Source organism: Centruroides vittatus, unplaced genomic scaffold (genome assembly GCF_030686945.1).
Source record: "Centruroides vittatus isolate TY-2023 unplaced genomic scaffold, ASM3068694v2 contig_461, whole genome shotgun sequence".
In the NCBI taxonomy this organism is placed as follows: domain Eukaryota; kingdom Metazoa; phylum Arthropoda; class Arachnida; order Scorpiones; family Buthidae; genus Centruroides; species Centruroides vittatus.
In genome coordinates, this window is record NW_027122257.1 from 1,425,143 (window position 1) to 1,440,533 (window position 15,391).

General features: G+C 26.4%; 1 protein-coding gene across 1 annotated transcript; it reads left to right on the forward strand.

The window, feature by feature from the left end:
- Nucleotides 1-587: 587 nt before the first annotated feature.
- LOC136977607 (uncharacterized) lies at nucleotides 588-13,910 on the forward strand. The gene is made up of 9 exons (XM_067273143.1): nucleotides 588-1,148; nucleotides 2,580-2,635; nucleotides 7,535-7,583; nucleotides 7,704-7,961; nucleotides 8,950-9,231; nucleotides 11,155-11,349; nucleotides 11,560-11,696; nucleotides 12,624-12,824; nucleotides 13,321-13,910. Exons 1-9 carry the CDS (start codon nucleotides 965-967, stop codon nucleotides 13,393-13,395), a joined length of 1,437 nt encoding a protein of 478 aa, XP_067129244.1. The 5' UTR covers nucleotides 588-964; the 3' UTR covers nucleotides 13,396-13,910.
- The last annotated feature ends 1,481 nt before the right edge of the window (nucleotides 13,911-15,391 follow it).

A 15,391-nucleotide genomic window follows, 5' to 3' on the forward strand; every position in this document is an offset into this window, starting at 1 on the left:
AATTATAAAAAATTATTTGTAATTAAATTAATTATAAAATAATAATTTTAATTCTTTAAAATTTAAAATAATTTTGTTTATTTTAAATAATTAAATTTGTAAATTTTTCACAATTGTTGATATTGATGTGTTTTTTAAACAATAGAAAAAAGTACATCAATTTCAACAGCTGTGAAATATAAAATCCATGAAACTGACATTTTTAATTTGTCGATTTCATATTTTTTTTTTTTTTTTTGTTTCGCAGATGTTGAAATTGACACTTTCATTTAAAAATGTTCCCATTAAAATTATGAAATCAACATCATTAAAATTTTGTATATAAAATTATTGTAATCATTTCATAATTTTGTATCAATTTCGCGATTTCAATTACAGATTTTTATCTTTCTGAAAATAATAACAAAAGGAAATCTGTATCGTTTTATTAATCTGATAAGATTAAAAATTTTATAATAAATTATAATTAATTAAACGTTTATTCTTAATTAGAAAAAAATAAACCTCTTTATATAAATCTTAAATATACAAACGATGCGTAATTAAATTATAAAACGTGAGAGCAAAATTTGAAAATTCTGCTTAAATTAAAACATGGTTAAACTTAATTAACCCTATTAAAATTCGCTTTAATCATTAACGATAATTATGGTTTATGTTGAAATCGGTGTAATGCAGTAAAGAAAACCTCAAATATTTGAATTTTTAGTCAAGAGGGCACAATTAAAGACTCAATTAAGACGATAAAAATACGAATAAAAATACATTTAGATCACGGATACTCGGGTCAAAAGACAAATTAAACGGAACTGGAGATGTTTTTACTATATAAAATATCAATAATAATAAATTAAGCTCTTAAAATAATTCGGTATCTGTTTACAGAGGCGCCCAAAAGTCCACATTTATTTAATTTATTTTATTGCCTCTGACAATACACTTCTTGACAGAAACAGCGCGAACAATGTTTTCATACAAACGGCCGTGTCCCATAATATTGATGTCGAGAATGACGTCAAAGCTCGATTTTTGTATCATGTATTTCCATGGTGATTTGGTACACACAGTAATAGATTGCAGTAGTTTACCAAGTACAATTTATGGAAAGAAGAAATTTCACCCTCGAATGAATTTTGGGAATGTTCTAGGTGAGTTTAATTAAGAAATTACTTGGCACGTGATAAAAACTGTATGCAATTTCAGTTAATTTATCAATACACACTTTTCACTTTTCTTACGAGAGGCACATTAAAAACATGGCTCCGTTTAACCATTAAAAAATTATTAAACTAGCTCTGGAATATATATTATGGTGTTTATTTTAGAATGAATAAGATTTTTTATTAATAAATTATTATGGTTATATCTAAATATAATTTAAATTATAATAAATGACGTATATACGTTGGTTTATTTGATATAAAGTGTATTCATGGCGCCATCCTTCTTAATTCTAATTTAAAATAAATGATACTTTCATATTTGCTTTTACAACTAAATTCTTCTCTTACTTACATAATTTAAATAACATTAAGAAGCTTACAAAAAATAAATTGTAATTAACATATTTTTAATTGTAATTAATAAATTTGCTCCGATAATTGTGTACATTTCACATTAGCTAATTTTCATTTGTTAATTTCATTTTTAAAATGAAATTGACGCAAATATAAACAGCTGATGCGAAATGTACAAATTAACGACGTTAATTCTAATTAACAGATTTACACGTGATAATTATATACATTTCATTAAATGTATTTAATTAATTTACATTAAAAAATGCTCTTTTTTTTCTTTTGTAAATACGAACTTCCAAAACGTTTATTTTAATTAAACTAGAAATTAATAATTAAATTCTAATTAAATTATTTAATTTATAATTTAATTTTAAGTGATAAAGATCTAAATATATTAATATATTTTACAGAAATTAATCGAGAATATAAATATTTAATTTTATTTTTGCTTTTATCACGAATGTTTATCAATAAACTGATTACTTTCCCTCTCTTCCAACCAGTTTATACAACTCAGGCAATCGATTTTTAATTAAAATTTTAAGATTTATGCAGAATTATTTATTCATTTTAAAGATAAGTGATGAAGATATTGCAAAATTCTAATTATTAAAGGATATAGTTCCGTAAAAGGATGAATAAATTCGTCATTAGTCCGTGTGTACATAGATAAAAACAGTAAATAATCTCATTTACTGATTTATACCATAAAAAATTAATATATAATATTGTTTCTTGAATGAAAGATCCCTTTATAAATTTTTACACGAGTTCTTTTTCACATAAAAAGAACTCAAGTAAGAAGGCCACAAGTTTCTTATGCACCCTCTGATCTATGTAAAGAGTTTTTTTTTAAATAAGTTAACAGAATTTAATATGCTAATTTCGAATGCAATTAACTGAAAAATAAGATATTTAAACTTAAATTTAATTCAATAAATTGACAATTTACGTTAAATTGAATTTAATTCAATTGTATTTTTGCATACAAAGTTGTTAATTAACTTGAAAAGTATGCATAAATTTCGATTTAAATTTTAATTTTTTTTTCTCGTCCAGGTTTGGTTTTATGTGTATTTTTGCCAAATTTCGAATGCAAGGAACCATGCAGTGAGGTAAGAAAATGAATATTTTTTTTTATTCAGAAAGGACACGCTTGAATAAAAATGGATTCTCACTCATTTGCACTTTGATTGCATCGATTACTCATCTTACGTGATAATTATCGTTTGTATAACACGCAATTCGTTAATTTCCTTCTTTGTCAATGGAGAAAAATTAAACGAAAATAATAGAAATAGGACAAGAAAATGAATATTTTTTAGAGGACCAAATAAAGATTTGGGTGACGGCCTACAGTGCGTGCGAAATTCTTTACAATCTTTAACTTTACATAAGCGAATATAACAGTATAGGCGAATGCTAGAGTGACATTTTCTTAACAATCTAAGTATTACAGGAAAAACAATTATAATTTTTACGTAGAAGAATATTTTTGGATGATCGTAAATTATGAGGAATCCACTAGACTACTCACAATACCTCTGAAACTTCAGATTTAACTCATGAGAACATAAACGATCGAATGGAAAATTTATCTGCAAATTAGTTTCGGATCACAATTTGATCCCAGTGTTTAAATTTCGATAAGATTGGTTTACAGTGAAGCATTAAGGATGATTGAAAGCCTTAAGAGGTTGGTGAAATAATGCGATTCCTCTGAAAGATTGCCATAAAGATTTAAAAATTCCGTAAAGCAGGACATCTTTCTTGCTTTTTATGAACTGTTGATAACCCTTTAAGTGAGAAAAAAACCCGCTTTTCTTGAAGAGTAAACATTCATTCAGAAAGTTTAGTTTAGTTTAAACCAGCTTAAAAAACAAGCTGTCTTTTTTTTTGCATGTACTAAAATGTGGAATTCTTTCAGAAAGTTCACTCTTGAACTTTTAAGTAACAATTTCCGCATACAAATTACCTATAGGCAGATAATGGCGGTCGACTTACCAAATTTCTTGATAAGATTCGATAAAGTTACTTCATGAGTCATTCAGAGCGACGAGATGTTTTATTATGGTTCTTATCTCGAGCTAACGTAATTTAAGATCGGTGTCGGTTTCTAAGGTTAGCTTATCCAGCATCTCAGGTGATAAAGGTAGACGTATTAAGCATAAGTAGCATCCTGTCGGGCAGGTGTGCCTTTTGTTTCCATCTTACGTCCCAACGGTAACTAACTAAATTAACAAAAATCTAAAGAAATTAATTACTTATTTGTATAATTCATAAGTGGTTTTATAGAGTATTAAACAATTAAAATTACTTAGAACAGTGTTAATAATTAAAATTTTAATTTAGTTGAGTAAATTGATCAATATCAGCTCGAGGATAAATTTATTTAATGTTGCATGTGTTAAACCAATCAATTTCAAGTGTTGATTGTTATTCAAATAATCTATTTTAACAATACTATTGTAATAGATTATTTTAACAACGATTAAAAGCGAAAGCGACGTTTAACAACAACAATGAAAGTGAAAACGATTAAATCATCTTTTTCTCTTAGAGAAAGTGCAAAAGATTAATTCCAATTTTATCACTTTTGTATTATCTCAAGCGTAAAAGTAATTAATTTAATTTAAAAAGTAACTTTATATCATTTCAAATAACTATTAAATGTAAAAAAAATTTGATATAAAGTTATTCTATTTTATTTATTTTTCAAGTTATAAGCTTACTTTACGGGGAAAACAACGTAAAAATTTTCCTGTTTTCAAGCTGTTTTATTTAAATTTTCAAATCAGGTTTTACTTAAACTTATCTTTTTATAAATAAGATTTATTTTAGTTTGAAGAAAACGTCACAATCGACTTGTTTCGTTGTCTATTTATGTTCTTTCAATACGTGTCAATATTCTGAAACGGCACACTACGAGAACAATAGCAAATACTTGACAAGTTTGACAGTGACGACAATTTACAATGTGTTGTTTCGTTTTTTTCTTTAGGTAAAAGCTCGGTAACTTGCTTTATGTTGAAATTTGCATTTTACTTACCATAAAACTTACGTAATTCTACCTTTCGACAACATTTCCTACAGAATTTTTAAAGAATTATTAATAATTTTATAGCTTTATGCATATTTTATTGTTATCGATTTTTCTATTTCATCCCAAGGACTATTTTGTTTTTCTTCATTTTGTTACCATAGTGATATTTTGCTCCAATTTATTGCCATTGATTTTTAACGGTAACCTTCAATTAAATAAGGCCTAGAGAACTTTATCTGAAACTAGCATACTTTTAAAATTTTATTTTAAAAAAATATGAGAGTTAAAATATCGAAAAAATGTTTTAATTAGTCTAATTAAAAAGTAAAAATAATATTTTGTTTAAATTTTCGTATTTCTAGTCCATAAATTTTACCGTAAACCTACCCAAAAACTCTTTCAAAAGTACAGTTTTATGATGTCATTTAATCAATGATTTATTGGTTTTTGTACTGTTTTAATTCTTAAAATAAAATTAATTTACAAATTAGCATGTTTTTAAATTGTAATTAACGGATTTACGTACGATAATTGTTTATTTTTCATATCAGCAGTTAATTTTTGTGTCGTTTTCATTTTTTAAAAATGAAATTGATGCAAAAAAGCAGCTGCCGAGAAATTTACAAATTAACAACTTTAATTGTAATTAACGGATTAAATTCTATTGTTTAAATTAACAGAATAATTTATTACAATTAAATTTTAAAGATAATTAAAAGTGATACGTAGTATTAAATTGTAAAAAAATTAAGGATAAAATATAATTAAGCTTCCAATTAAATAAATTCAATTCTCACGTGAAAAAAAGGCAAGAAATAGCCTGTATAATATCTTAAAGATATAAAATTTCAAACAATGCTATTTAAAAAATAAAAAAAACAAGCAAATTAATATATTTATCACGCATTAATCACCCTATCTGACTTTTTATAGTCAGGGTAGAAAATCGCTCGGAAAAAGTGGAGTGACGTCAATTTTGCACCTGTTCCTTCATTTTGATTTTTTGAATTTTGTATTTTGACCTTTCGGGACCCGGTTCAAATTATTAAATTATAAAAAAATTTTTTTCGAAATTCGGTCCGGAAGAAAAAATTGTTCGGGGGGATCGAGTTACTCTCTTTACGAGCTGGAGGACTTCGCATTGGTTTGCAACCGGATCAACGCTATTTAATCTGATTGAATGAATAGCAGGTTATGAAAAAATGCGCTTATTAAACTAATGAGTGAATTGTTTAGTGAAAGGTGACTGCAGAGGACATGGGAAATGCGCGAAATGGGATGATCAGTTTTCGTAAACACCATCGAGAATATGGTTCAGAAGTGAAATATCAATGTCACCTTGATGCCTTTTTTTATATCTCTTATAATTATGGTGTCGGGTTTTGCCGAAATTAAGTGAAATTATTCGAATACCTACTCAAGCTTAGCTTATAGATACGCATGAGTACCGTAACCAAAATCGTCATTTCTGGTGTATTCTACACACGTTTCGACGTTACTAATTCTAGATACACGTTCCTTAGTAGTAAATTCAAATATATCTGGTTCCATTTCAGTAATAAAAACTCTTATTATCTTGGAGGAACAAATACTAGAAGTTGACGAAACTGTGGACAAATATCGTAATAAAATTTTAGTTTTGTATACATTAAATACCATTTATTCATTATTAATCTAAGGTATACTTTGTTCTGACTCTTAGTAACAAAATTTAGATAAATCTAATACCAATTTCATGAGAAAAACTCTTCTTATAGGCTATTGGATTACTAAGTACTGAAAGTTAAATTAGATGTAGGCGAATGTAATTAGAATTTTTGACATAATAAATATCATTTTTTATATAATCAATTCAAGATATACCTAGTTCCATTTATTATCAGTAAATTCAGTTATGTCTAGTATCATTTTCATGCGAATAATTCTTGGTATATAGGTACTATTACGTGATATTATTAAGCATTTTTACGTCACTAATTGCGGCTAGCCTGTATCTTTCTACAAGATTCTCAACATCAATATCAAATATTTTCAGTTTCAGTTATGTAAATAGATAATAGGCGGATATATCTATAATTACAACAGAAGATAGCAGGATATAACTGATTATGCTAGAAATAATCGGCTATAACTATGGCTTTGGTCGAAATAGCATGATATAGCTATACTAGATAATTAGATATAAATAATTTCGAATTATTAATAAAGAATAATGCTATTTCGTTTCTTACAAGTAATCCGGATTTATTTTGTTTTTAGAAAAGAAAAATCTAGTAACCCATATCCAGTTAGCGTAGAGTAGCTACACGTTTATAACGTATAAATAAAAATTTCGGTTCTATATTTGTAATTGGAGCATTTAAAAATACAAAATTCTTATTTTACACTAAAAAATATTCTGCATATTCTTTTATAAACAGGGCATAAAGATATACCTGGTTCGAAAATTATGGTTTGTTACAGCATACAATCGATGCCTTCATCATAATTAAATGTCTATAGATTAAACTATCAAGTTAAACTATTTAATATTATAAAAACGTATCTTTAAATATTCAAAAACTTGAAATAAATTAAATAAAACTAAGTAAAAGAACGTTATCATTCTAGATAAAGCCAAATTCATTCTAAGAATCCCGGATCTGATAAGCTATGTTTTCAAAAAGTTATTAAAGTACTAAGAACAAGAAAAAATAACTAAAAATATTTATTTATAATACATTCTTCACTCTTTAAGACATTTAATACTACTAAAAACAATAAAAAAGAAATTAATTTAAGAATTAAAACACGACCCAAAAAAACTACTGTATTGTTCTTTACACGCGATATTAAATTTGTTAAACTCATTTTTAGTACTTTTATTTATAATTTATTTATATAAAGTTCTTCCAACACAGATTTACTGTTTCTTATCAAACACGATATTGTTATTTTACGTCAGTAACTAGTATTATTAAATATTTAACAGGTTCACTCTTCATCACGTCAGATCTTTTACTGGAATAGTAAAGAAAATAGTAAGTATATATGTATAATAATAACAATAATAATATGTTTTATAAGAAGTTGGTGTGATATTTTTTTTTATGTTGATTTAATCACGAAATAGAGCGAAAACTAATTGAAAACTCTTACAGATTCAGGTAAATCAGAAACACTAGTGTTCCACTTGTTGAAGCCATTAAGTAGGTTGTTGGCAGCTCTCGACAAAAGAAACGTTTATGAATTACAACATTTCTGCGGGGGGGAAGGAGAGAAAGATACTCCTCTTTGTTTCCTCTTGTTAGTCGATTGCAAACGAGCTGTCAGTGTATCCCCCAAAAAACAGGATTACAGAATCGTTGAATGTTTTAACGTCTCTTCCGATATTATTAACCACTCCTTGATATTACCTGGTAAGTTTTTCCTTATATAGGTAACAGATAAATGTCATAAATCACTCCATTTTTTCTCATTGTTATTTATTTGCTTCTTTTTCCTTCAACAATCGAGTAAACAAGGATTGAGGAAAAGCATTTAATGGATTCGTTTTTTGTGCCTTTTGAATCTAGAGGAAAATTTAATCTTAGAAATTAAAATCTTTTAAAAATAAATAAAAATAAAAAAAACATGCCGTAAATAAAAAATAAGTGTTTTAAAAGTCTGAATGCTAGTTTAATGTAGGATATTATTAGCTGACGTCAATGGAAGAGCGTATCTTTGATGTTATTTTAACGTTACTATGAATTTAAAATAGCGTAAATTTTTATATTATTGCTGGAAATTAATCGTTTTTTAAACTACATTATTAAAATTAGCAATATTTTAAACAGATTTAAACTTGTAAATTTAATTACACACGCTTAAAAAAATTGTCCATTTCGGTGAAAATGATATCAATTATCCCAACAGCTGATTAAAATTGAAACGAACAAATTTGAGAATATTTTAATTACAATTAAAATTAATTCAATTACAATTAAGTATTAAAATTTAAATAATACCATAAAAAGTATTCTATCAGAAAATGTATTTCATGTTGAATTAACTCGATGTCTTCAAAATAAATGTAATATTTTGGTTAAATTTAAACAGAATTAAAGTCGAGTCCGGTGCCAAAACCTCTAAAGAATATTTACAAGTATCATTGAAACTGTTTTGTTCCTACCAGTTGTAATGGGCTGATAGTAATCAGTCGCTGATGTAGAGATACTGAACTGAAATAACATGAAGTAGAATTCGAGAATTATCAACGTAAATCGTCTAGACAGGTTATTCATCATTATTTACTAAGCATACGTCTCAAAAATGACATTTCTACAAACATTAAAAATCATAATTTTGATCTAACCGCGCATAAATTATATTTAACAACAAAAAAATTTTTTTTTGTTTTCGTTTCAGTCAAAATCTTGCAAAATGTCTACTCTGAAATGGATTTAGAGTTTTTGAATGGAGAAGAATTTTACTCATTAAAAAGTTCTTTCACGAAAGAAAGCACTCAGGAGGCTCACGTGAGAAGAAAACGTTCAACTAATCAAGTTCCTGTTCAGTTAACGTTTGATGCTGATTATAGCGCTAAAGCTTCCGGAAGAGAAGCAGAATTTAAAGATCACATCAAAAGAGAATTAGCAAAAGCTGTTCGAATTCCACTTTCTAGCATTAAAAATTTAAATTTGCGAAAAGGTAAATTCTTACGGTACTTTTTTTTTTATTTCTCGTGCGAGAATAAATGGTAAAATAATTTATAAATCTCGAATTTATAATATAAAGTCGATTAATTTCCTAAAACCATTGAAAAATTAATGTTATGAACGTTAATCTGACAAATTTGTAACGTAAAAAATTTAAAAAGTTATTAAATACCCAGAATTTAGTTAATTTCAATAAACAGGTGCAAAAATTTGTTCATTACAGCAAACGTATTTAATATTTTAATTACAATTAAAAAATATTTCAATTACATTAGTAATTAACGTTTATTGAAATTAACAAACTAAAATTTGCTCGATTACAATAAACGTGGTTAAAATTATTTTTAAAATTGTCAATTTCAGTACACGTGTTTAAAAATATGTTAATTTTACTAAACAAACTTAAAAAAAAAAAAAAAAAATCAGTTTCATTAAATACGTTTAAATTTTTAATCTATTTCCGTAAATTTATTTAAAATTCTAATTATTACATTTAAGAACGATTCATTCACAAATTTTGGTTAATGTTACCTATGGTTCCAAGATGGCGGCTCGTCTCCGATTCCAGCAAATAGAAGACAGGGAACAGTGGGGACGCACGTTCTAACCTAACCTAACCTATTCTAATAAATTACCATAATTATTACCAACAAAATTATTAGAATAGGTTAGGTTAGGTTAGAACGTGCGTCCCCACTGTTCCCTGTCTTCTATTTGCTGGAATCGGAGACGAGCCGCCATCTTGGAACCATAGGTAACATTAACCCAAATTTTTAATTCATAAGTAAATAGAAAATTTAAATATTGATTTATAGGGATAATTTATTCAAGATATATGCAAATTATGAAAACATGTCTACAAAACTTAATCGGTGATTGAATTTAAGAGATAATTAGAAAAATTCCATGTAAACAATCCGTGTGACCTTGATAATGAATTTCAACGGGAAGAATTTACGTTGCACACCTACACAGAAATAATTTGTGATAATGTTTGTTGATACGGCTGATACTAATAGGCAGTAGCGCAGAGACCATCCAAATTCGGCAAGGTCCATGAATTTTGTGGGTTGGTATCGTTACTTTTGATATAAATCTAAGTAACCAGAGAAGAATTCGGCTTCTTAACTACTGTTGAATCACAATAACACTTAGTGTTTTTGCATACCATGTTACTGCTAATTGTTACTAATATGTGCTTTGATGATTCTTTTTAACATCTGCTTCGAAAGTGCCCGTACTTAACATGCCTTATTTTAATTAAAAGCTACTTTAGATTGTCAAGATTAATGTCGACAGATTTAAGAAATTTCACAAACAGGATATGTTGTTATGATTTTATTTATCTTAACGCTAACCCGGGTTATTAATTGTTATTTTAAATATAATTAGTTTACGGATAGTTTGTTGTTGACAATGAATTTTATACAAAAAGTAAATCGATATCGGCTAAACTTTTTAAGTACAATTTTATTAAATGTAATTAAAATTTCGTTAATTACGATTAACGTGCTTTAAATTCCCTTTTAAAAATCTTATCAATTTCAATACACGTGTTCAAAAATTTTAAATTTCTTTTAACACGTGCAAAATTTTGTCAATTTCAATAATCACGTTTAGAATTTAATTACAATTAACGTACTTTAAATTTCTTTTTTTAAAAAAATGTTCTCGATTTCAATAATTACGTTTAGAATTTGGTTAATTTTATTAAATATATTTAAGTTTTTATCAATTTTAACAAATACGTTTAAAAATTTTGATGATTTACTTTAACGATATTTTAACCGGAGAAATAATTAATATTTTCTTTATATTTTAAATTAAATTTACTTTCCATAGAGTTAGAAATAACATGATTAAATATTCGGGAGAGTTTTAAATTAATTTTTAAATTAGTTTTCTTCTATTACAGATAAGATGTCTGTCGATTTTAATATTGTAATTACTAACGACGAGAACAATGTTATGGATGATAAGACTTTAGAAGATGCTGCTATCGATCTGAAAGGCAGAATCCATCGAGGTAGATTAAAAATCACAGATTTGGAATCGAATGTCATGAGCGTAATTGCTGATGAATCTGTGGTTGAAGTATCAACTACTTTAGGTGAGATTTCATTTAATTTTTAATATCTTATGCGTGAAATATAAATTCTTAGCTCATTACATATTCATTTAGATAGCCACTAATTTATTTTAGGAAGGCAAAAAAGAACACTTTCAATAAATACTTTTTTGCTACGTATTGCGTGACAGACAGATACTCGGCTTTAGTTTTTAGTTTGATATAAAGATTATTATTTCTATATTTTTGTAGGTACCGATCTAACTCCGATAGTTCTGGGCATCGTGGTGGGAATATTTATTTTAATATTTATCCTTGTTATTTTATCTGCCATGATCGTCCAGCATATAAACAAGAGTTGTAACAGATCAGTATCGCCTTATGTTAAGGTATGTTCTAGTTTTTAAAATAATAATAATATAAATATAATAATTTTTTATTTATTTTATTTTAAAAATTAAAAAAAAATATTTCGCATTTATTATTCGGATTATAGCTTCACATTTCTTGCAAATATTTTAAAAATTTGTTCTATATTTTTGTTTTTTTAAATTTTATTTTAAATATATGATTACATTTACAAAAAAATTTAATGTTTTTTATTTTATTTTTTAATTATTAATTGAAGGTTTAAAAAATTAGAAAAGTTCTAAAATTATAAAGCTAAATGTCAAAAACTTAATCTAGATTATATATAAATTATCATTAACTTTTTATAATGATTATCTCATGTTAAATAGTAACGATAAGAATCGTTAATGTAGTATATTAACTAATGATCATTTTTGCTTAATTTATTTTATTAATGTACATTTTCATTTTTGTGTATTATTGGTAAATTATATATATATATATTATAATGATACTAAAATACTTTTACGTCAGAAAACATAAAAAGTAGTAAGTATTTCATGTTTTTATTTAAGTTTTTTATATTTCAATCTTTATTTTTTTTTCTTTCTTGAAAATAATACAATAAAAATTCTAGATAATAATAATAATAATAATAATAATTCGTTTTGTCATTTCTTTCACATGTAATTTACATTGTTATTGACTTAAAAACATATCTATTTCATACAAGAAACACGAGTTTAACAAATGGCATAACACTTTCGTTACGAAATGAACATAGTTGCTAAATGTCTGTTTGAAATTTACAAATTAAAAATTCTTAATGAATAACACTTAATATTCAAAGAAAATTTGAATGAGAAATGTTTTGTTTATTACCAATTTAGGAAATTTTGATAGTAGGAAGTTCATTGTGCAATTTTGGGATTGTTTTTTTTTTTTTTTTGGATCTTCCTTTCTAGAGATCATCCTACCAGATCTTCGAAAATGACGACTCGCTGACCGGAAGAGACAGCATGAACTCACTAGGGAAGTATTCTTACGTCAGTGGGGTGTGGATAGGACCGGGACGTGAACCTAAACGTTCTGTGCCCGAGGCACCGCTCTATCGTCCACCGACCGTTCTCCAAATAAGAGAAACTCCCAGACCTTGCACCGCTGTGGTGAGTAGCTTCCTCCTTGACCCTGATAAACAAATGATTTCGCTTCCTGAACTCACAGGATGAGGATGACTCTCAGGAAACGGCTCGACCTACGTCCGAATTGACAAACTTGATTAATTATCCAACATCCATTATCGCTTTACCCACACATAAATGGAAAAAATGACCTCAGTGGGCCACAGGATCATTTTTTGCAATTATCAAATTTAGGTCCCCAAATAAGGTTTTTATAATAAATTTATACTGTATAAAGTAAATTAATTTGAAGGCGAAAAAAAACGTAGCGATGATTGATGAGGATGTTAATTTAGAGATAATTTACATTTACTTAACTGGGTTGCTCTAGTTTTGAGAAGAGTATGCAATGGTTTAATGGGAATTTGTAAAAGTAATAAGTGATAACGTTAAAAAATTAATAAATTTATTGCTAGATAAACGTTTAATTAAAATGTTTTTAACTCTTAAACTTATCTTAAAACGCTAAATTATCTTACAGAGAGTCCGATTGAAAGACGACTGGAACATCGATCCCGAGAAGACATTCGGAACGAAACTGGAAGAAGAGTCATGATTTGCAGATAGACAGAAAGGATAAACTTTTAGAATGATCATCTGGCTCATGGTTATGGGAAAAGGTTAAAGTCTGACTACTTCAATAAACATCGTCCACCAGATGTGTTTATCTAACTCTCTACCTTCTCGATTCGACTCGACTCACAAGCCAGACACAATTTAAACCCATAACGATTTTCTACTATATTCTCTGTAAAATGGTGTTTAGTTAAGGCTCTCGTTTGACGAGTTTTATGATCTTTTATATGATGGGTACGATTTCTTTTACGCTTTTCCTCTGTGTAAACTATGTGCTGCTGTAAGTCGCTTCGATGTCTTCTTTGTTACTTCCCATATATTTTCCATTATGTAAAGATGTTTCTTATGTACAGTTATGCATTTAATATGCACAGATATATAACTTATCAGAAATACAAGTATGGGCCTTGAACACCTTGCCATACTTGCAGGAAAGTTTCACTCTTGTTAAAATATGTAAAAAAGTTAATCATTAAATAAATATTTATGTTTAAATATTTTTTACAATTATTTAAAAATATATCTGATATTAATTTAATTATTATTAATCATATTTTCGAACAAATCGTTCAAATGATTAAAAAGAAGAAAAAAAATAGAAAAAAAACATAGACATCGATATACGATAAGAAGGTTAATGCTGCCATCTGTTAATAACATTTGGAAACAAATTTATTAAATTAATTAAAATTAAAATTGACTTACAACGTAATATTTATAGATATAATATAAATATCGTTATAATATTAATTTAACTGATTTGATAAATATATATATAAATTTTTCCTGAAGAATGTTGCTCGTTGTTGCCATCTAGTGACAATATCTTAATTAAATTCTTATTTAATGATTTTTATTTTTAATACGTTAAAAAAATTAATCGTACAATTAATATAATTTGACATTTCTAAAATTAAACTAATAAAAATTGCTAAAAAATTGTTAAATTTTAAAAGTTATTTTTTTAAAATTATATAAATTTTAAATATTTAAATTATTGTTAATTTACAAAATACTTTTTAATAATCTAAATATATATTAAAATGTAAAAAAATATGTTAATGTAATTAAAATATATTTTTAACTCATATAACTTCTCATAGATGGCGGTCAAATAGATTTATTTCAATTCTATTGGTTCATTTGAAAAATAATTTTAAATTTATAACCAATCGCGTCTAAGAATGCGAAATTAATTAAAATTGATTATTGGTTCTAGAATTTTAAATTTTAAAAAGAACCAATTAAGACCGTGCACACGGGAAGTTCGTGTGTCCCCTCCTGTTTGGGAATAATTGGACGATATTGATGAAACAAAATATTATATAACTTATATTAGTTTTTTACCTGTTTAGTCCCTCCTTAGTGCACCGTATTGTTTACTCTGTATACCTGTATATGTACTGTACTGTACAGTATATAGAGTAACACAATACATGTAACAATTAATAAAGTAAGTGATAAAAAAAATGTTTGTTTTTTAAAATTCTACCCTTTAAAAGTCCTTTGCAAGAACTTAAAGCCAATAATCAATTACTTACACAAGGGAATCGACACGTCTTCTCTCATTGGTCATTTTTTTTTTCAAATTTAGAATGATTACGTGAATAAAACAATGGCAAATTAACGAATAAGATTACGGCTTAAAATTTTTAAATGCTAGACGAATGAAACCGATTAAAAATTAACGAATAGGATTAGAATTTCAAGTATAAAATAATCACGTGGATGAAAACGATTATAAATTAACCAATGAGATTAAAATATTAAATTGAAAATTGTCACGTGATGGAAGTGATTTTAAAAAACAATTAATAAGAGATTAGGCTGTAAAATTTAAAATAATAAATTATATTCTTGAGAATTATTTTAGATTCAATTATTATATTGTGTACATTATTATTTAAAAAAAAAAAAATTTAGATTGTAAACTTTTGCATATGAGTCATAAAGGGCTTTAAAGGCCAGTTTTTCTT